At 42.8% G+C, this 22,141-nt stretch overlaps 1 protein-coding gene across 7 annotated transcripts in view; it reads left to right on the top strand.

Moving 5' to 3' along the window:
• AFG2A (AFG2 AAA ATPase homolog A) overlaps positions 1 to 22,141 on the top strand; it is a 222,232-nt gene that overhangs the window by 148,559 nt on the left and 51,532 nt on the right. For 5 of the 7 annotated variants that reach the window (XR_011970731.1, XM_072625104.1, XM_072625103.1 and 2 more), the window contains one exon: positions 13,472 to 13,636. Coding sequence is in view for 5 of the 7 variants with exons in the window: in XM_072625104.1 (XP_072481205.1) it covers positions 13,472 to 13,636 (165 nt within the window). In the remaining 2 variants the exon portion in view is untranslated. Of the gene's footprint in view, positions 1 to 13,471; positions 13,637 to 16,896; positions 21,003 to 22,141 lie in introns of those variants that run through there. The other 2 variants (XM_072625106.1, XR_011970729.1) reach the window with 2 other exon arrangements.

Genomic DNA, 22,141 nt, shown 5'->3' with positions numbered 1-22,141 from the left:
AACTCAACAAACATTTATTAAACACCTAGTATGTGCAAGGGATGTAGAGACAGTCCTTCGGTTCTGTGATTCCTTCCTGTGTGTCCTCTGGGCTTTGCATGAGTCTGGGATGTAAGATTCTAGATCTCGGAGGGACCTCAGAGTAACATCACCTTGTCCTCCTCCCTTGTATTGGTCTATACAGTGAAAAGGTCTGGGTTTATTAGAGAATGCAGGATTTCAGGAACCAAGGGGGGCCCATCCAGCCCTGGTTTGTGTAACAATTTTTTTCTTTCCCCAGGGCATCCTTTACATGTATTTGAAATCCCAGGCCAAGCAGAGGTTGAATTAAAAACCTATGTTGTAGTCTTTGACTGACCAGTTCTTGAGGATGGTTGTGTTTAGCCTCCAATTAATTTTAATCTTTCCTTCACTGACTGTGATTTTGGTTGCATTGGGTTAGGTAGTCAAATAACATCCCCCTTCCTCTTCTCTCCTTCCATGTTCTGTGTTGTTGGTTTTTTTTTATTTCACTTTCTGCACCGTTTTCTGAAAAGGATTTCTTTCTTTCATTCCCTTCATTATTTATCTCCCCTTTCTGTCTGTTCTAGGTTTCTGTTCTTTGGCTCACGGTCCTTATGCTTCGGTAGTTCTTTGGTCTCTGCATTCCTTGTGGAATTAAAGTTTCTACAGCACTGGTGCCAATCTTGGGTTTCTTCTAAATCGTTCTTGTTACTGTCTTTCTAGATCTTGCCCCGGGCTTCCTTTTTCTCTTGTGTCTCACTCTTAGTTCCTGCATATGAGGCTTTTGACTCATCGGAGCAATTTTTGATGTCTCCAGTCGCACAGTTCTTCCAGTATATAGTCTTTTATTTTTATTTTTGTCATTTGCCTTGAAATCTACCCCCTGGGTCCATGTTCCCCCATTGTTCTTGGCATAGATTACTCCTAGCATTTGATTTCCTTTCTCTTGAGGCTGGATGAATGGTCTGTCTAAGCACTAAATCCCTGTAAGTCATACTCATTGTAAGACCCCATCTCTCTTCTCCCATAGGAGTATTCATCAGTGGTACCCTCTCCCACCTGAAGTAAGATCTCCCTATTTCTTTCCTCCTTCTTCAGTCCCTCTCTTTGCCTCCTGGACCTTTCTCCTGTATGTTTTTTTCTTGAAAGACCTTAGGAATTGTTTTCCCTTCATTATTAGCCTTTGACTTGGTTGGGGTACATCACATTCTCCTCAGTTTTTTCCATATTTTCTCGTCTTGCTGATTTTCTAATTCCTTCCCTCTGGTGGTGATTTCTCTGGGGGGCTAATTCATGATTCATCAGCCTCTGCCCTAAATGACTTTTAGGGAAAGACCAGGGGTCCATATGGATTTTGGATGCTGGGTTTTTTCCCTGAGTCTTAGTGGACTCCTACAGAGCTACACACACTTGTCCTTCCTCAGTTCTCTCTGTTCCTCAGTTCTCTGACTAATCTCTGAGCACCACCACTCCAAACTAAGCAAGCTTCTGCTGTTTGGATTTGCTGTTTAAACCTTGGAGGGCTTGGGAGGAAGTGCGGAGTTGAGTTCTGTTGGAAGCCTGCTGCCTGAATGTGTTGGTCAGTGGGGGTGTTGCACATTAGGCAACCTTCTCTGTTGGTAGATCATTGGGTTTTTACCTTGTTGTGTTCTTGGTGTCCTCGATCATGAAGACAGCTGAAATTGCTTCATCTCCTGTACAAAATTCCTTTGAGAGGTCATGAGGATCTAATCCTCCATCTTCTTAGTCTCATAATCCAGAAATCTTTGTAGAGAATCGTGGTCACAAATGGATACATTTTCTGTTTCTTCCCATACTCACACCTTGAGTGGAATGGGTGCTTATCAGAGACAGCTGCCTTTTAGAGGAGTCATTAATATGTCTAGTGTTAGTCCTCTAGTAAGAAAAGAATCCTAGGGTTGAGTGTTCAGAATAAATTTGTTTTCCATGAATCAGAATCTAATTGCAGTGAGAAGAGCTTAGCAGTCCCTTTGACTGTGCAGAAAAATCTGTCTGTCCATCAGGACTTCACTCACATCTTGGAAGTCTTCTCTGAGACCTTGATGTCTATGTCTCTGTCTGGGTCTATATCTACATCTACATTCGTACCTATATCTATGCCTACGTCTGTGTATGTGTGTGTGTGTGTATATATATATATGTCTATATCTATGCCTACATTCATATGTATATCTATGTCTCTATATGTCAATGACTGTCTATATTTACATCTAAATTCATATCAGTATATACATATATGTATTATATATACCTCCTTTGTTACAAAATCCAGAAGAGAAAAAAAATCAATTCATGAAAACTAGCCAATAAATTGATTCAATCTGACATCACCTATAGTTCCTTGCCTCTGTCTGTATGTATGTATATATGTAAATATATACACATATGTAAAATGAATTTTGAAGAAATAAGACCTCTGCTTGTTAGTTTTAGTCAGTGAATTAACTGTGTTTTAAGGTTTGTTTCAGAAGCTGATTGAGCTGACCCTTTTCCACCTCTTTGGTACTGCTCTGTCTGGGGCAAACTGGGATTCCATTTCTGTGAACATGGCCCCAACTTGATAAATGTATGAGTCGCTGTAGCCCACTTACTCTGTAAAGAATGTGTTTGATGGAATTCTGTGGGGGAGAAGTGTAGGTACTGGCTTGATGAAAAGTTATCATTAAAGGTTTTCTTCAATAAACCTTTGAATTTCAAATTCAAATTCAAATTCAAATAGAAATCCCAGCTGCATGTTGACTTAAAAAACCCACAACTTAATATTATCTATGTTGTGTTATATGTTTGTTTATTTTGTTAAACATTTTCCAGTTACATTTTAATCTGGTTCGCTGCAAAGTTTGACTTCTCTGCCATAGATCCTCTAAACCTGAGGACCTTTCTAATAAGACTAATGCTTGCTTTTACGTAACTCTGAGAGGGCTGCTAGGGGGCACCATAGTGCACAGAGCACCAGGCCTGGAGTCAGGAAGACTCATCTTCCTCAAGTTCAAATCTAGCCTCAGACACTTACTAGCTGTGTGACCCATTGCAAGTCACTTAACCCTGTCTGCCTCAGTTTCCTCATCTGTAAAATGAACTACAGAAGGAAATGGCAAACAACTACATTATCTTTGCCAAGAAACCCCCAAATGGGATTGTGAAGAGGCAGATGTGACTGAAAAATGACTGACAACACCATAAAGCCTTGAAAGAATAAAAGCTCTTTCTATACGTTACCTTAGTTCTTTGTAGCAAAGCTGTGAGGTACATCATAAAGGTATTAATTCTAAGTCATATCAAGTCATGAAGCATTGATTGAGCACCTACAGTGTTCTGGGCACTGTGTTAAGCTCTGGGGATGTGAAGAAAGGCCCTCAAAGAACTCACATGCTAATGAGGGGACCACATGTAGGTAATTATATGTACAAACAGTATGTTCAGGATAGTTTGGAGATAATCTTGGAGGAAGGCCCTAGCACTGCGGAGAATTCCTTATAGAAGATGCAGTTTTATCTGGGTCTTGAGGGAAGCCCTTTCAGTCTCATCATCAGAAACATCGTTGTCATCATCTAACATAGAGCGCTTCAAGGCTGATGGAGCACCGTACACATATTATTTCACTGGAACCTCACAACATCTATTTTGATTGTCCCTATTTTACAGGTGAGGAAGGTGAGTCTCCAAGTGGTTGTGACTTACAGTTGCCTAGCTAATTTTACATTGTTTTTAGCAATTGTGATTTTATATCACTTTTGTTTCTAATAACATCCCATGTTACAAAATCCAGAAAAGAAAAAAAATCACTTCATGAAAACTAACCAACAAGTTCGAGCAGTCTGACAGCATGCAGAGCCTCACGTCTGTAAGGAAGAAAGGGAGGTATGTTCTCCTCTTGTTGTCGTCGTGACTCACACTGTTCTCCTGGTTCTCACTTCACTTTGCATCAGTTCATGTAAATCTTCCCATTCACCATCATATAGTTTTCTTAATACGTAGTAGTATTCCTTACTTTCATGGATCACGACTTGTTGAGCTATTGATGGGCATCAACTTTTCTTCCCCCCCCCCCCCTTTCTTTCCCACTACAATAAGCAGTACTGTAAGTGTTTTCACACTAGCTTTTGGCCTTTTTTGTGTCTCTGGTGCTTAACATAGTGCCTAGCATATAGTAAATGCTTGACTGAGAGGTGAGTCTCCAACCCTGGTCACACCCTGACTTTCGTTCCAGAGCTCTCTCCGTAATACTCAAAAATCTTATGCTTCACTGAGTCTGTGAATTGTTAAGCATCAGTTGCCATGCATAAAAATTGATTTTCTGCTCTTTGTCTCGTGCTGAAGATCCTGATAACCCAGAAAGCCTCTTGTCGTCTCATTAACTGAACACAACCATCCTAAATCAAAAGAACGTGCAAAAAAACTGGAAGACAGTGGCCTGTAGCCAGAGTGTGGCTCTGAGCAAGCGGAGGTCAAATTCATTGTTTTAAGTCATTGAAAACAGTTGACTATTTTGTAGACTACTCGAGTTCACTCTGCTAATTTAATTATTAATCGGGTTTTGTTTTTCTAACCTTTCCCTTGAAGGTTCACAAAACCTTAAAAGGTTACAAATAGAATTTGCAATGCACTTCCTTCACAGTAACCCTGTGGGGCAGATGATGTCATGATTTACAGATGAGGAAACTGAGGCATGGGGCAAGGAAGTGACTTACCTAGAACTGCACAGCCATTATGTGTCTTGTGACACTAAGACCAGTGTTTATTCCCCTCTCCCTCACTGCTTAGCACCCAAATTAGTTACAAAAAAGACTGGGTTACCTATTGTGGCTGACTTTTTTGCTACAGCCTTCTGTATTTTTGGTAAAGACATGTACTGTTTGGGTGGAGTTCAGGTTTTGTTTTCACATGGGGCCCTCTTCTCCCCCTTACCCTTGTCATTCTGGGGTTATTCAGCAACATCTGTCAGAGCTGAGGTGACCTTTGTCATCCAGCTGTTGCGGTCATGGTTTTTTGCTTCCTTGATGGGGATGAAGGTGGGAGGGAGCAGGAACCAATTCCCTCTTCTTTTACATTGAGCCTTCAGGTGGGACGGGGAAATGGTTCCAAAGGCATCTCTCAGTGCAGTGGTCTCTTGCCAAGCTCAGTATTTGAGTTGGACATCAGGCCTCCTAGGCTTCTTGAAAACAGGAAGTTCCCCTGTTCTATGATGGATAGCCCTGTTAGCTGGAAAGAAAGAAAAAAATTACCCTCATCTCTAGGCCAGCAAATGAATTCTGCAGTTTTTTAAGACACATGGAAGACAATGTCTCTTCCACAGATTTGTCTGTGTTCATGCCTGTTCCATGACTGAATATATAGAACTCTACCCCACCTCCTGCCCCATTCTAGAGACTTCAGTATATCAGATATTCTGACTTCCCAGTGCCTCAGTTTCCCCCACTCCTATGACGTTCTCTTCTAGTCCATGTCAGCTGCTTACAGGGATGCTCCTCCCCTCGGTCTCTTCCTCTGCACATGAGCCCTCCACTTGGACATTCAAAAGCTCCAGAATCCCTTATCTGAGCATTATCTTTATCCTTCCATCTCCCTGTGCCTTCCTCAGTCTGGGAATTGGCCAGAAAAGCCTTCACCTTCTTGGCTCCTCTCCCTTTGGAAGCAGGAAGTCATGATGAAGGCAAGCGCAAAAGAAACTGTGAGCTTTGGCAGATGCCCTGATCACTGCTGTGTCATCGTCCCGGACCAGCATGGGATCTGTTTCCCAGCCTCCTTCTCTTTTGCTTCTCTCTTTCCAGATAATGTGTTCCCTGATCTGATGACAAGATCACTTGTCTTTAGCCCCCAGTGGCCTTTGTCTGGCTCCTTGCCCCTTCTGGGTCCTGACTTTCTTCACAAACATCTGTCTTCTTCATGCTGCTCTCCCTCCCAAGTTTTTCTTACGGTCTTTCTCTCCGGTGGGTAATAAATAGTCACAGTAGTATCAGCACTAGTGAAAGGTCACACTTTTATTAGTCATTTTCCTAAATGTATGTTACACTAATGTAATACTTTGAAGTTTGAAAAGTATTTTACACATTTTCTCCTCACAACAAACCTAGGAGGTGGCTGCTCTATTATATGCCCAATTTTACTGTTCAAGAACCTGAGGCGGACAGAGGTTAACATCTTACCCAGGGTCACACAGCTAGTCTCAGCCTCTCCTAACTCTAGGCTCAAGGAGTGTTCTGTCCTCGCACGACCTAGCTGCTTATATGTCTGTGTATTTATATAGCAATATCTGAGGGCACAGTGTTTTGACTGACACCTTTCCTGGATCTCATCTCCTAACTTTTTTCCCTACATGTTGTCATGCTACTGCTGTGGTATACTTCAGGACTTCGGAAATAAGTGACTGCATCTGTATGGACACTCCCTTCACCAAAACAGATCACAAATTCCATATCCATCAGTTTACAGTCCTTGGGAGTTGTATAACATCACCTCACCAGATTCTTTGAGCTTTCTGGCAGTGAGTCTCTCCAGTCTAGTTCTCAGATGACAGAAATAGCTCATCACTGGACACTCAGGGTCTTCCCAGTTTGGTCAGACCCTGTAGGACTTGAACTCCACAGGCATGACCTTCAAGATCTCAACTTCATGCTTCATAAAGAGGCATTTAATGGAGACACTCTTGTTAGCCTGGATACTTGTGAAATCTGATTTCCCAGAGACACAGAGTTGCCTATTGCCATCCGTTGATCATGTTCTATTTTCTACAAAACCATATCTTCCGTTAGAGGTTACTGTGTTGGTCTTGCCCTGTTAACTGTGATCATGTGTGGATGAGCATCCCCCTTTTCTCCCATCCCTGACTGATGTGGACTGTTGGAAGGAAGGAGACAACTCCATTGCTGAGGAGGGAAGTCACCTTGGGTTCCATGATGGCGACAGCCCCAAAAATTATAGATCTGGCAAATGGCCCATGAAGTCCAAGCCATTCTGGTGTGTTGGCCATTTGATGTGGTTGAATAGTGAGCTGTGGGGAAGAAGTCAGTCAGCTAGTGGTTTCAAGTTGTGGTGTTTGAACTTCACCAGCCCAGGAAATGCTACTGTGCCCAGTGCCCTGGAATCCCATAAACCTGCTCTCGTGGGAACCCCAGTTATCTTCTTGTTCTGTCTAATGACTGTGAGTTCCAGGCTCTTCTGACACATTTTGGTTATAAATACTGATGGCTCCAGTAAGGGGAGGCGATTATTTAACCAGCCTGAGTTGTGGCTCTCTGCTTTGATAACTTAGACAACAAAGGGAAGCAGAAGGCTTTTGCTCCTGAATGGCCTCATCTGAAGGCATTCACAAGTTGTACCATATTTTCAAAGAAGACATTCTCTTTTCTATTTCCTTGAATGGAAGCACCTTAGAGACAACTCAGTGAAAGCTTGTCCATGAAACCAAGGCAGATATAGTCCTTTAACCCCCTGTGCCTCAGTGGGCTTCCATGGCCCCTTCCAGGTCTAGACCTTTGATCCTATTGTGACCTAAGGCAAATCACACCTCCCTGGACCTCAGTTTCCTCCTCTGTACAATGAGGATGTTCAATGAGACAGCCTCAGAGGTCCTAGGATCCAGGATCTGATTATAATCTTAAAACAAGTCATTTGTTCTCCTTGGGCCTCAGTTTCCTCTTTAGTAAAATGAGAGAGTTGGATTAGATGACCCTGCCAGAAGGGCCTGAGACACTGAGGTCTCACTAAGGTGTTTGCTTGGCAAACCCTAAAGCATAGGGTTTATATCAAACAATTGTCACAGATGGGAAAACTGAGACCCTGACTACGTGTTGGAACTGCAGTCCTATGCACAATCCATTCAATGGGATAGGGATGGGGATAGGTATTGGACCTCTGGATTCCATTGGTCAACCCTCTATCAATACAGGTGGGCACCTTTTCCACAACTTCTGGTTTTAGAAAGTAGATAGAGCCCTAAGAGGTTAAGAGCCTTGAACTTAGGTCTTACTGGTGGTGAGGGCAACTCTTTGTCCACTATGCCACCCTGCCTGTATGAGTAGAGTAGATTTGCTAAATAATGTGAAACTCTGATCCTCCAACCTCCATTAGTATGGGGCTGCGGGTAGGCGGTATTCCCAAAGCTTACCGAGCAGCTGAGCCTGCCATCAGAGGGTGGTATGTCCATTACTCATCTCCTCAGGAGAATCTGTTTACCCCCCTCTAACATCTACAGGGGTACCCTGTACCCCTTGTCCCATTGCCTCTTAAACTTGTCTCTGTTTAACAATTCAAGATGGCACATATTCACAAAGAGCTAGGTTCTGGAAATCATTAGCTTAACTTAGGTGAATTGGTGGTCACTCCTGGCCCTTCATGCCTTCTCATCCTTTGTTGGTCTCATCAAGTCTTTTTTTAAGTTCCCTGGAGAGCATCAGCTCACCGTGTTGAATGGAGATCTTCTTCTCCTTCTTTCCCTGTTTCTTGACTTAGTACCTCACACAGTTCATGGTCCATTTATGAGAGTTTGTAGGAGGTGCTGAAATTTTACAGAGCACCATGGTGAGGATTTCCTTGGGACTGGGGCAGGGGGAGGGGGAATGAAGAACTGCCATGATGCTACTTCTTCCACTTGGGATGGCCACAGTTCTTTGTGTCTGGATGAGGATTCCAGAAAAGACTTGCCCTTTGTACTAGGATTGGGAGCTCCAAAGCCACTATATCTGGTTCCCTCCAGCCAGCAGACAGACGAGCGAGCTAGCTTGAGAGGGCTGGGGTGCATCTCCACCGAGAGTTTGCATGTGGTGGTTCCTTCCCCAGGGGGGAGGTCTCCTCACTCAGGCTGCTTTGCTCTGCTTGATTAGACCAGAATAGTCTTTTTAAAGAACCTTTAGGAAGGGTGTTAGCACCATTGGGCTTTCTCAGGAAGGAAGCTGCTTTTCCTACTATTTTTTCAGCCGAACTTTCACTGACAAGATCAGGCAGGAAAAAGCCTCACTGGCCATCAGCCCAGCACACCAGGCAATATTTGTAGCAGACTGTAATTCACTCTGCATTGCCCATGGTCAGCTGTGACTTTAAAAACAACCTGGACGTCATGCTAAGCAGTATTCCCCGAAGCAAACAATGGAGGTGGTGTCCATGTTCCACCCTTATAGACAGTCACACTACCCGCAAAAGATGTGTAAAAATAGCCTAAGATTTCTGGACTTTTCCAGATGTGTTAAAAAGGGATAAGGATAGAGGCTGGTCCTGGAGTTATTTTTTTTTTCCCCTTGGTTTGAAGAATTCCTGGGTAAGGAAGCAGGTGACCCCTTATAGTATTCGGGAATTGCCTGGAGGCAATGAGAGGTCAAGGATTTCTCGAGGGTCACTCCAAAACCAACTCTGTTGCTTGCAGCCTTCTTTTTGGCATATTATTTTCTCCTTGGTTTTTCTAAAAAACCTGAGACAAGTACGACAGATAGTATTCTGGGATCTTTGATCCTGTGTGACGTGTCCAAGGTCACATGGCTGGACCCAATGCCTTTTATTCCAAATTTTCCGTCCTCCACAGTTCAGTCAGTCAGTCATTAAGCATTTGTTAAGTACCTACTGTATGCAAGGCACCTTGCTCAGCACTGAGGATGCAAAAAATGGGCAGAAGATGCCTCTGGTTCTCACAGTCTAATATGAGCTTCCAAGGGTCTGACTCCTTCCCTTCCCATCCCTCCTTAGCCCTTCCCTTCCCTTCCTTCTTTCCCCTTCTCCTTTCCTGTGCCCTCTTTGACCTAAATATTTAAAAGTTTCAGCTAATTAGTCAGTCAACAAAAGTTCCTACTACGTGTCATGCACTGTGCTGGGAGATAGGGATACAGATGTAAGAATGATCCCATATTCCAAAAGGGAGATACAACATAAGGAGGGCTCCAGTGGCCAGAAAAGGGAGTTTTAGTCTAGGCCATAGATTCTTAACCTGTTTTGTGTCACAGACCCCCTCAGCATTCTGTATTCTTCCTCAGAGTAATGTTTGTAAATACGTAAAATAAAATTCATAAGATTACATGAGAAACTAATTATATCAAAATACAGCCATTAAAATATTTTTTAAAAATGAATTCACAGACCCCAGATGAAGAATCCCTGGTCTAGACAGTTAACATGACCTGTGGAAAAAGGCAGTTGTTTGAGATGCCCTTTCAAATAGCAGTGGTAGGTTTTAGGCAATAGAAATGTTATTTTTTTTTTCTTAATCATAAAAAAAAAAGCTTTAATGGTGACAAGGAGGCTCAAGACACAAACTCAGAAGAAAATAATGACTTGAAGATCTCTATAAACAAAGCTTCAAAGAAAAATGAAAATTAGACTCAAGGCCAACAAGAATTCCTAGAAAAGCTAAAGAATGGTTTCAAACGGGCAAAAGGAATTTATAAAAATCAAATAAGAGTGATAGAGTTAAAATGGGAAAAGAAATGCAAGAAAGCTGAAAAGAGAAATAAAAAGTTAGTAGAAAAGGTACTAAACTTCACTGAAAAGAAATAACTCCTTAAAAATTAGAATTGGTCAAATGGAAACTAATGACTCTGAAGCACCAAGAAGCAAACAATAAAAATCAAAAGACTGAAAAATAGAAGGAAATGTGAAATATCTCTTCAGAAAAATGATGGGCCTGAACAATAGATCATAGAGAGATGATTTAAGAGCCCTCCTAATTTTGCAGAAAAGGTGCCAACTTACATTGGTAGGGGAAGTTTTCATATTAGTAGGTGATTAGCAGTAGTTTTTTGTGTGTGTGTGTGTGTGTGTGTTGACTTAATACTTGTTAAAACTAGTATGTTAATTTTATTTTTTTATTTTTATTTGCAAATTTTCACCCTCCCTCTCACCCCATATTGAAAAGGCAAGAAATATGACCCCTATTATACATATGAAGTTATGCAAAACATATTTCCACATTAGTTATGTGGAAAAAGAAAAAAAAAATCAAGAAAAAGAGAAAAAAATCTGCTTCATTCTGTACCCAGAGTTCATCAATGGGTAGCATTTTTCATCAAGAGTCCTTCAGAATTGTGGTGGATCATTTTAAGTTTTCCCAGGTTTTTCAGAAACCATCCTGCTCATTATTTCTTATAGAACAATGGAATTCCATCACAATCATAAATCACAACTTGTTCAGCCATTCCCCAATTGATGGACATTCCCTCAATTTCCAATTCTTTGCCACCATAAAAAGAGCTTCTATAAGTATTTTTGTGCATGTCATCCTTTTTCTCTGATCTTTTCGGGCACTGGATACTCCTAAGGCTTCCTCATTGGTGCTGCCACCCTCAAGCCCCATAGCCTATGCCACTTCCCATGCTCCCAGTCCCCCCCCACCCCAATGTCTTCATACTTTTTGTCTTCCTAAGCTGCCCTGGGATAGAAAAATGACTTACTGTGCACTTTTTCTTGGTTATGATATTTAGAATTTGCTTTGGCATTTTCTGTGATTGTGATAGGAGAGATTTTGGGGGACATTTAGCAGTTTGTCTCTTTACTCTGCCATCTTGAGTCTGCCTTTCCTGTTAGGTTGGATTTAATTTCTGTCTACTATGTGGCTACGTTCTGAGATCTTCATAACAACACTATTTGAAACTAGAAAATAGCCAGTGACTTTTTTTGTGTGTGTGTGTGAATCAGTCACATCAAAAAGCAATTTTAAAAGTACTTTCTATGTGTCAGGCATTGTGTTAAGTGCACGGGATACAAAGAGAGGCAAAAAGAGCTCTGCCTTCAAGGAGCTCCCAGTTGAATGAGGGAGACCACATGTTTATAACCAGGTTCATTCAGGATATATACAAAGGGGATGGAAAGTAATCTCAAGAGGGAAGGCACTAGCAGCTGGGGGACCAGGAGAAGACTCCTGTAGAAACAGGTGGGCTTTGAACTGCATTGTGAAGGAAGCCAGAAGCAAAGGTGAGAGAGGAGAGCTGGGATGGGGATGGACAGTAAAGGCCATATAGTCAGGAGATAGAGTAGCTAGATTGTAGAATGTATGGAGGGTAGTTATGGGTGAGAGGACTCTGATGATCGGAAAGGGCCAGGTTGCAAAGGGCTCTGAATGCTCAACCTCAGAATTTATATCTTGTCATGGAGGTCATTGGGAGCCATTCACGCTTACTGAGCAGAGGAGTTACACATAACTTTACTAACCCTTTGAGAGATAACTTTGCCAACCTTGTGGAGGGTGACTGGGAGTAGGCAGACACTTGGGGCAGTGAGGTCAGTTACAAGACCATCACCATGTTGCTAAAAGTTTGAAAGCATCTTCCTTTTTCTTTTTTTGCAGTTCAGCTCTGAGCTATCCCACAATGAGCTTGAAAGATGCGTTTGCAGACGTGCAACCATTGTACCTTTAAAATGTTGATGAATTTCCATTGAACCTAAGCCCTTCTGAAGGATGTTTCCTCCAACAAAAGCCCAATGACTCTCGATGCAGTTGGCTGCCTTCTGCCTGCTCAGCACTGCTAAGTCTTCCATTAAAGGGTCAGGCTGTGGAAATATTTTCCTACCCAAGGCAGATTATACAAGTATGGCACAAACCCCATCTCTGGAGTTTCACTGCCATGGCCTGTAGTCTTTTGCTGTGACTGAACACCAGCCTTGAAAATGTTTACATATGAGGAAGAACAGATATCCACCTATATTGCTAATAATCACCCAAGCCCACTGAATCCCTAATTTGAAGTTTGATTTTTTTTTAAAGGATTAAAAACATAACTTGGGTGCATGGCCTTATTTCCCTTTGGTTTATTATTTCCACAAGATGACACAGGAGTCTGAAAGGAAACCAGCTATGGAGGAGGCAGGAAGACCCAGGTGCAAGTTTCCCCTCCAACACTGATGGTGTGACTTTGGACAGGTCACTTCCCTTCTTGCTGTTCTAGTCAACCCTATACAGAAATGACAAACTCTGGACAGATGACTGATTTATGTTAGCAGAGGGTGTTTCCACTTTGGGATTTCCATTGGACAGTTCACTTGTTCTCTCAGACTCAGGTAGCTCTCTTACATCTAAGTTATAGACTGTTTATAAGCACAAAATCAAGCATCTGAAAAAAAAATCGATCACCATGGCTTGTCTTTATTAATAATAAAAAATGATGTTAATACTGATGATGATGATGATGATGAAGAACGGTGATGTATCTATAGTGCTTTATAGCTGCCATGCATTTTACATTCTTTATCTTAATTCTCCTGCACAAGAGGTAGGTTTATTGTTATTTTCCTTTGACAGGGGGAAAAAGTGAGATTCAGAGGATAAATGACTTGACCAGGGTCACACAGCTAGGAAGTGCTTAGGTACGACGCAGGTCTCACTTGACTCCAAGTCCAGTGTTCTGGGTCATGCCTTCTGACATCTTCTAGCAAATCCACTCCTTCCTCTCATGTTTCCATAGAATCCCCTGATTCTGGAATGTCCTCTTCCCATTCTTAACTGGCTGGCCCTGTCTTCTGCCCCTTCTAGGCTTTGATGCGACCTGGGAGATTCGACCGGATCATCTACGTCCCATTACCTGACGCAGCCACAAGGAGGGAGATCTTCAAGCTTCAGTTTTCCTCTAAGCCAGTCGGTCCCGATGTTGACCTGGAAGAACTTGTTTGTCAGACAGATACCTACTCAGGGGCTGAGGTAAGCCGAACCTTCTCTTCCCTGGGAAATGAGCAGGGGGAAATAGCTGGGGGCTTTCTGGTTGACTGCCAAGATATTTGAAATTACTCTACTGAGCTGAGGTTTCACCTCATACCAGGCAAATTGGCAAAGATGATTAAAAAAAAAATGGGAACAGTCATGGCTGGAGGGCCTGTGGGAAGACAGGTATGCTAATATGCAGTGGGTGGAGCTGTGAAATGATCCAAGTGTGTATCAATTTAGAATTATACAAGAAAAGTGAATGATCTTACTTCAGGGCAGATACCCCAAAGAAGTCCTAACTATGGGGTCAGAGATCTAGAACAGAGGAGAGATTCTACTTCCTCCAACTTCCTCATTTTTACACATGAGTAAACTGAGGCCTGGGGAGGGTAGATAACTTGGCCACAGTCACACAGAGTGATTGCTGGAAATGTGACTTGAACCCAGGTTCTCCAGCTCTTTCCATTGTACAGTGTTCCACACTGTTCCATCCATTCTGTAAAGGTCCAAAATCTGCATTGTAACAGTTTGTGGTAACCATGATCTGGAAGCAAAGTGGCGGCCCCTCACCTGGGGAATGATTAAGTCAGTACAACAGAATAGTACTGTACAATAAGAATGGTGAATGCGAGGAATTCAGAGAAACGTGGGAAGATTTATATGAATTGATGCGGTACAAGAGAAGCAGAACCATAAGAACAATGACTATAGCATGAGATGAGAAAAAAATTCCCTAAATAGAAGTCAAACATTAAGTAACAGAAAAATCCATGAAGGTCCCAGAGAAGGGGGAAGAAACATTTGGAGTGGGGTGGGCTGCAAAAAGGCCCATTACGTAGAGACAAAAGTCTCCCATGAAGGGCTTTCCTTAATTACTCTGTTGAGAAGCCATCCCTGCACCTACATCCTCCTCCCATGGCCCCTTATTAAACGGAGCTTACCCTGGGTTTTTGAAGGTTGCTCTCAGTGTTCCTGCCAGGCCTGGCCAAAGATGGCAGACCTGTCTTATTGGGGAGCCAGCCAAGCTGCATTTGAAAAATCATTAGCACACTGACTACATGAGGAGGATGTAGCGGTTTTCTTTTTGAAAATTGTTTCTTTATTAAAAAAAAAAAAAAAGACTGGATTTCCCCATCTAGGCCAGCCTAGCAGTGCAAAGGTCATTTCTGGGCTTGATCCCACTGCTGGTCGGCAGGGGAGCTTTGACCTGCTCCATTTCTGACCTGGGCTGGTTTCCTTAGACACCTTAGGCAGCTTGTTGCCCATGCCCACCTCCCCACCCCACTGCTTCTGGGGATTCTCCATAGTGATGTTAAATCATCGTGGATGCCCAATCCCATCTGAGAGGCTCCTGAGCTGAAGAAGATTAAAGCTTTGCTGCATGTTGCTTCCAAGAGCAGTCTTTCAAGTCACAGAAATATTGTCATCTGCATGAGTGCATTCAGAGACCCACCCCAGACAAATCATGTATTGTAGATGGTGGAAGAGGAAGGAGCAATTCTGAAGCCCGAGGAGTCCTTTCTACCCCCATCCTTGAAAGGACTTCAGCAGCCCTCCAGACCAGAAGGAGGCTGAGGCAGACATAATACTGAATTTGGAATCAGAAGTTTTGGGTTCAAATTCCGACCCTCTTGCTAACTACCTATAAGATCTTTGGAAAGTTTTCTCATCTGTAAAAGTAGATTGGATTAGGTGACTTCTCATATACCCTCCAACTCTAAATCTATTATGCTAATGTCTGCTCTCACCTAAGGCTTAAATGCATGGTTAGCAGAGAAGTAATGTTACTTACTGAAGGGAGCAAAAGATGCCACCACTGGGGCCACTCCTCACAGTGTTGACTTTGACATTTTCCTTAACGATGCCTGATCTATTTATTTATTCCTTCGAAAAGAATTTTTTACTGTGTGCTCAGTACTGGAAATTCAGAATGCGCCATGGCGCACCTTCAGTGTTTACATTCTCCTGGGAGGAAACATGGACATTGATAAAGTTGAGGAATTTATGTCCAGAATAAATACAGGGTAATTTTCAGAAGAAGGGCATTCTCTAAACTTTTGTAGTATTGAGAAATGTAGATGGTAATGATTATGACAGTGGTGGTAATGGTGATGGTGACGGTGGTGGTGGTGGCAGTGGTGGTGATGATGATGATGACGATGATGACGATGATGATGACGACAGTGGTGATGATGATGATGATGACGGTGGTGATGATGATGATGACGACAGTGGTGATGATGATGGTGATGATGATGATGGTGGTGGTGATGATGATGGTGGCAGTGATGGTGATGGTGGTGGTGGTGATGATGATGACGATGATGATGATGATGACGACAGTGGTGATGATGGTGATGATGACGGTGGTGATGATGATGATGACGACAGTGGTGATGATAATGATGGTGATGGTGATGATGATGGTGATGATGATGGTGGTGGTGATGATGATGGTGATGATGATGGTAATGGTGGTGGTGATGATGATGGTGATGATGATGGTGGTGGTGATGATGATGGTGATGATGGTGGTGATAATGATGGTGATGGTAATGATGGTGGTGATGATGATGGTGATGGTGATGATGGTGGTGGTGGTGATGATGATGACAACAGTGGTGATGATGATAGTGGTGATGATGATGATGATTTCGATGACAACAGTGGTGATGATGATGACGGTGGCGGTGATGGTGATGGTGATGATGGTGGTGGTGATGATGATGGTGATGGTGATGATGGTGTTGGTGATGGTGGTGGTGATGATAATGGTGACGGTGATGATGGTGGTGGTGGTGGTGATGGTGATGATGATGGTGGTGGTGATGATGATGGTGATGGTGATAGTGGTGGTGGTGGTAGTGGTGGTGATGATAATGACGATGACGATGATGATGATGATGACAGTGGTGATGATGATGGTGGTGGTGATGATGGTGGTGGTGGTGGTGATGATGACGATGATGATGATGATGACAGTGGTGATGATGGTGGTGGTGGTGGTGATGATGATGACGATGATGACGATATCTAAAACTCGCCAGCTCCCAAGTCCAAGGCTGCTTTTGGCTGGCATGGCATCCCTCCCTGGCTCCACACCTTCCGATCCCTCGTTCTTCAAAGTTCATTCAGCCCAGTTATCACATCCTACTGATGCCTTTTCTCTTTCTTCTAGTTATTGTTGCTCCATCCCCCAGAAAAAAAAGTGGAAATTTATTTTTTATTTAATGTAATTTCTTTATCTTTGTCCACAGACTGGAAACCTCTTGGGGACAGGGACCACTTTGTTTTTAATCTTTGTATCTTCAGTGTCTTGGGGTGGTAGCACCCACTTAATAAACACCTGTCAATTGCTTTACCCTGGTGGGGTTGTGGCCATTTGACAATTTCTACTTTCTGTTCCATAAACATGGAGAGAAGAGACAACACTCTTCCTGATATCTGTGGGCATTTCCCACTTTCAGTATATAGAAATGCAAAGCAGAATGAAAACCCAGCCAAGGGCCAGTCTTAATTTGGAGGTGTAACACAATGCCTAGCACATAGTAGGCATTTAATAAATACTTATTGACTTGTTAGTTCAGAGGCAAAATGTCTTTTGGTGCTAAACGTCCTTTATCAGTTTGTTAGTTTTACTTTGGTACATAGCTTATTTAGTCCAAAATATCATCGGTGAGGTAGATGGTACTATGGACTTGGAGGCTAGAAAAGCTGAGTTCAATTTCAGCATCAGACACTTACTGTGTAGAAGTACTAGACTAGGACAAAACAAGGCTCCTTTCACCTTGTCATGGGCCCATGATCATCCCCAACAATATTGTTTAGATCACTTTAGCCTTAGATTCACCTTCTGCCACCAGAATAAAATGATCAGTCAGCAGAAAACCCAGCCTGCTCCTATAAAGTCTTTGTACATTAGAAATAGTATGCAAATCAGTTTTTTTTTGTCTGTTCCATGGATGTAGCTGCATGAACTTAAGCTGCTGGCATCCTGTCTGTTTTCAGAAATGGTGGCGTGGAGCTGTAATTTACAAAAATCTTTTCTGTCCTTGGCGATTTACAGAAGGGGTACCTTTCTGTAAGGTCTGGGGGAGGCTCCAGTTTGAACCTCACATGTTTGTGGGGAGAGGATGTTGTTTCAACTGTCTTAAGGTTCTCATTTGATTTTTGCCCTGTCTGCTTTGTGTCATAGTCCAACTCTAAACCTAGATCCCAGTAGCCTCTTTGTCCTTTTTTACTCCTTCTTTTCTCCAAAGAATGTCACAGAAAATTTCTTCATGGAAAAAAAGCGTCCCAGAAGGAAAGGTGTCACCATGTGGGTAGAGATGCTGTCACTGAGGGCCAGCTACCCAATGGACTTGAAGGACACACTCGATACATCATCCAACACTCTCTCCTCCCTTCCCCTGCTCCCCTTGGCCATTGTCTTTCACTGGATTGTGGTTCTTTGCTGATGGGAAAACATGAGATCATTGATATGTGGTTAGAGCTTCATTCATTCCAAGAGAAAACAAGAACTCTCTTTGGGTGAACAACTTTGTTTTCTTTCATTTAGGTTTTTTTTTTCTTTTAGAATTATTCATAGCAAATGTCATTTTGTTCTGTGACTTATTTATTTATTCCTTCTTTGAGTCATTCCTCTTTTGTGGAGTTGCCCTGGTCTGTTTTGGAAACTGTCACAAGAACTTTTAGGAAAACAACAATGAGAGATTCATATGTGCATACAAGTCACGGCTGGGACCATTGCAATGGGCCATGTATGGAGAAGAGTAGGAGAAATGGAAAATGAAATCTATCAGTTGGACTTCCCTATTGAAAGTATTATGGTGCCATTGGTTGAAGGCTCCTGTGAGTTGATGTTAATTGTTTCTGGTGACAGCACAGCCAAAGAAGAATAGATATTGACCCCAAAGACCAGATATCGATGATATATCCTAATGATAAAGGCCTTCTTTAAGGATGAGGAGACTGAGACCCGGGAAGATAAATAACTTGTCCAAGGTCACTTAGGTAGTAGAGATCAGAGGTAGAATTTGAACCCAGCTTTCTCACTCCAGAGTCAGATTGCCTGTCTAAACCTAAACTACCTGTTGTTCCTGAGTGTGTGGTCCCCAAAATCACACCCCCAGGGTACTACAAGTTATTTATATTTTCTACCTAATCTACTTAATAAATAGGATTGTTAGGTATCTCTTTTGGCCTGGGGTGCCTTGCAAAAATCACCAAAGTACCAAGGGTGCCATGAACTGAGAAAATATGGGAACTAGTTTGTTGCTGAATAAGAAATAGAGATATTGAGTGATGGAACAGATGAGGCAGCAAATGAACACAGTAGCCTAGTGTTTGGTCAGCCCAAAGATCCTAGTGACTCAGGCAAGAATGCACTGTTTGACAAAACTTTTGGAAGAACAGGAAAGTAGGCAGAAAATAGGCTTACATCAATATCTGTATGCCAGGAGAAGCTCAAAATGGGTACATGATTTAGACATAAAAGGTGATTTCATGAGCAAATGGCAGGGGGGAGGGCATGGAAGAATTACCTATCAGGTCTGTGGATAAGGGAAGAGTTCATGACCACAGAAGAAGTAGAGAGTTTCACAGGAGGTAAAGTAGAGTTTTGGTTAGGGGAAGGCATCGTGCTAAGTGCTTCACGAATATTTCCTCACTTGGTCTTCGCAAAAATTCTGGGAGATAGTTGATATTATTACCCTGTTTTTGCAGTTGGAACCAAGGGAGGCAGGTGAAATGACTTGCCCAGGTTTACTTGGCTAGTAAGTGTCTGAGGCTGGATTTGAACTCAGACCATCCTGCCTGTAGACCCAGCACTCCTTATCTCTGCTTCCTCCCACTCTTACCTACCTACCTGCCTGATTCAGTTTTTACACATGTACTTAAACCAGTGCACTTAAAATTGGAAGAGAAGCAAGACACTGGGGTGGGGAGGGAATCTCTGCAACAAATGTCTCTGATAAAGGTCTCATTTCTAAGATATGCAGGGAACTGATTAGGATTTATAAAAATAAGAGCCATGCCCCAATTGATAAATGGTCAAAGGCTATGAACAGGCAGTTTTCAGAGGAAGGAATCCAAACTATCCAAAAAAAATGCTCTAAACCAGTAATAATTAACACAATGCAAATTAAAACAACTCTGACATACCACCTCACACCTATCACAGTGGCTAACAGGATGGAAAAGGAAAACGACAGATACTGGAGGGAATGTGGAAAAGTAGGTGGTGGAAGTGTGAACTGGGCCAGCCATTCTGGAGAATAATTTGGAACTATGTCCAAATACTGTATGTATCCTTTGACCCCAACAATACTTCCAACACACACATATACACTGCTGCCAGGTTTACATCTCAAAGAGATCAAAGAAAAAGGAAAATTAACTGTATGCATAAGAATTTTTGTAGCAGCTGTTTTTGTAATGGCAAAGAATTGAAAACTGAAGAAATGTCCATCATTTGGGGAATGGCCGAACAAGCTGTGGTGTGTGGTTGTGATGGAACATTATTGTGCTGTAAGACATGATGCGCCGGGAGACTTTTATAAACTGATATAAAGCGAAGTGAGCAGAAACAGGAGAATTTATGTAAGAACAATACTGAAAGATAATCAGCTTTGAAAGACTTAGTAAGTTTGATCAGCCCAGTGACCAACCACATTCCAGATGATTCATGATGAAAAATGCTGTTCATCTCCGGATAGAGAACTGATGGACTCAGAGTGCGATGTGAAACCTCTTCCTTCCTTCCCTCCTTCCTTTCTTCCCTCCTTCCTTCCTTCCTTCCTTCCTTCCTTCCTTCCTTCCTTCCTTCCTTCATTCCTTCCTTCCTTCCTTGCTTCTCTTATTTCCTTCCTTCCTTCCTTTCCTTCTTCTCTCCTTCCCTTCCTTCCTTCCTTCCTTCTTCTCTTATTTCCTTCCTTTCCTTCTCTCCTTCCCCCCTTCCTTCCTTCCTTCCTTCCTTCCTTCCTTCCTTCCTTCCTTCCTTCCTTCCTTCCTTCCTTCCTTCCTTCCTTCCTTCCTTGTTCTCTTCCTTATTTCCTTCCTTCCTTCTTCTCTTCCTTATTTCATTTCCCTCCTTCCCTTCCTTTCCTTCCTTCTTTCTCTTCTGCTCTCACATTCTCTTTCTCTCTCTCTCTCTTCCCCCCATCTCTTTCTCTCTCTTTGTCTCTCTTCCCCACCCCCTCTCTTATAGACATGATCATTGTGAAAATTTTTTATATATAACTACACATATTTGTAATGGGTTTTGTTTTTCTGACCTTATCAGTGGGTGGGGGAAAGGGGAAAATTCAGAACTGAAAATGAAATTAAATTAAATTTAAGAAAAAAATTGTTTATGCAGCCAAAATGTTTTATTTTTTTTAATGTTCATTTTCAGCTCCAAATTCTCTCCCTCCCTCCACCTCCTTCCCCATTCATTGTGAAGGCATGCAGTATGATGCCCCTTTTTACATGTGAAAAAAGTTTTTCAAGAAAATCTGGGAACTCCTCCCTGGTCTAGGCAGTCTCCCATCCAAGTACTAATGGTGCCCGACCCTGCTTAGTCTCTGAGATCAAGGTGGTGCCCCCTTGTTGTTTCCAGGGACATCAGTACGTAACCTAAGGCTGTATCCATTCCACCTCTGACCTGATTCCCCCAACCTGTAGCACATGGGACTTCAATACACCAACCCTGCTCCCTGTTCCCTTTTGTGCAATAGATAGCATTGAGTGAGCAGATGCTGCCAGGCTGAAGCTGGCAGCATGGAGATCATAATTCTGATTACCTGAGATCTCTTGTCATTGAGGTGTTTATATCAAGGAGAAGCATCCTCAGGAACATCCTGGACTGTCATACCCACCTGCTGGGCCTGACTTGGTGCCAGTTGCTTGTTCCTGGGGTGTTAACTGGGATGGGGAATGATGCTGGATACTGTTTGATGGGCGCCAGTGATGGAAATTCCTCCAGAGCTCTGGAGTGGTAGGCCAGGCTTCCTGGGCTCTTCTATGCTATTTCCCCACCTCCTTGCTAGTCCAAATAGAATTTAGCCAGCGCTCACACAGGTGGTCCCTGGCTCCGGTATCTGAGTCCAGGCAGGGCCTCCATAGCGTTAAAATCTGAGGTTCAGAGATCAAAAGCAGAACAGGGTCTGTTATCTAATTCTTTCCTTTTATGAGCCTGATGGAGCTGGCTTCTGGCACCCAAAGTCTCACAGGAAGTAAGTGGCCAACCCAAGATTCAAAGCCAGGTCCTGCAACGCTAACTAATGTGGCACAGTGGAAAGAAAGAGTGAAGGACTGGAGAACCTCGGTTCAAATTTTGCCTTTGCTGTTCACTAGCTGTATGACATTGGGCAAGTCCATTGGCCTCTCTGGGCCTCAGCTCCTCAGCTGTAAAGCGATAGTCTGGCCTTTCCTTCCAGTTCTAAATCTGGCTCCCTACTCAGGATCTTTCAGAGCCTTCTTACTCTGACCTCCGGGGGTAGATTTCAGGAGATCTGGGAACTT

Source organism: Notamacropus eugenii, chromosome 7 (genome assembly GCF_028372415.1).
Source record: "Notamacropus eugenii isolate mMacEug1 chromosome 7, mMacEug1.pri_v2, whole genome shotgun sequence".
Taxonomy (NCBI): Eukaryota; Metazoa; Chordata; class Mammalia; order Diprotodontia; family Macropodidae; genus Notamacropus; species Notamacropus eugenii.
This window is presented reverse-complemented; position numbering and strand designations above follow the sequence as displayed.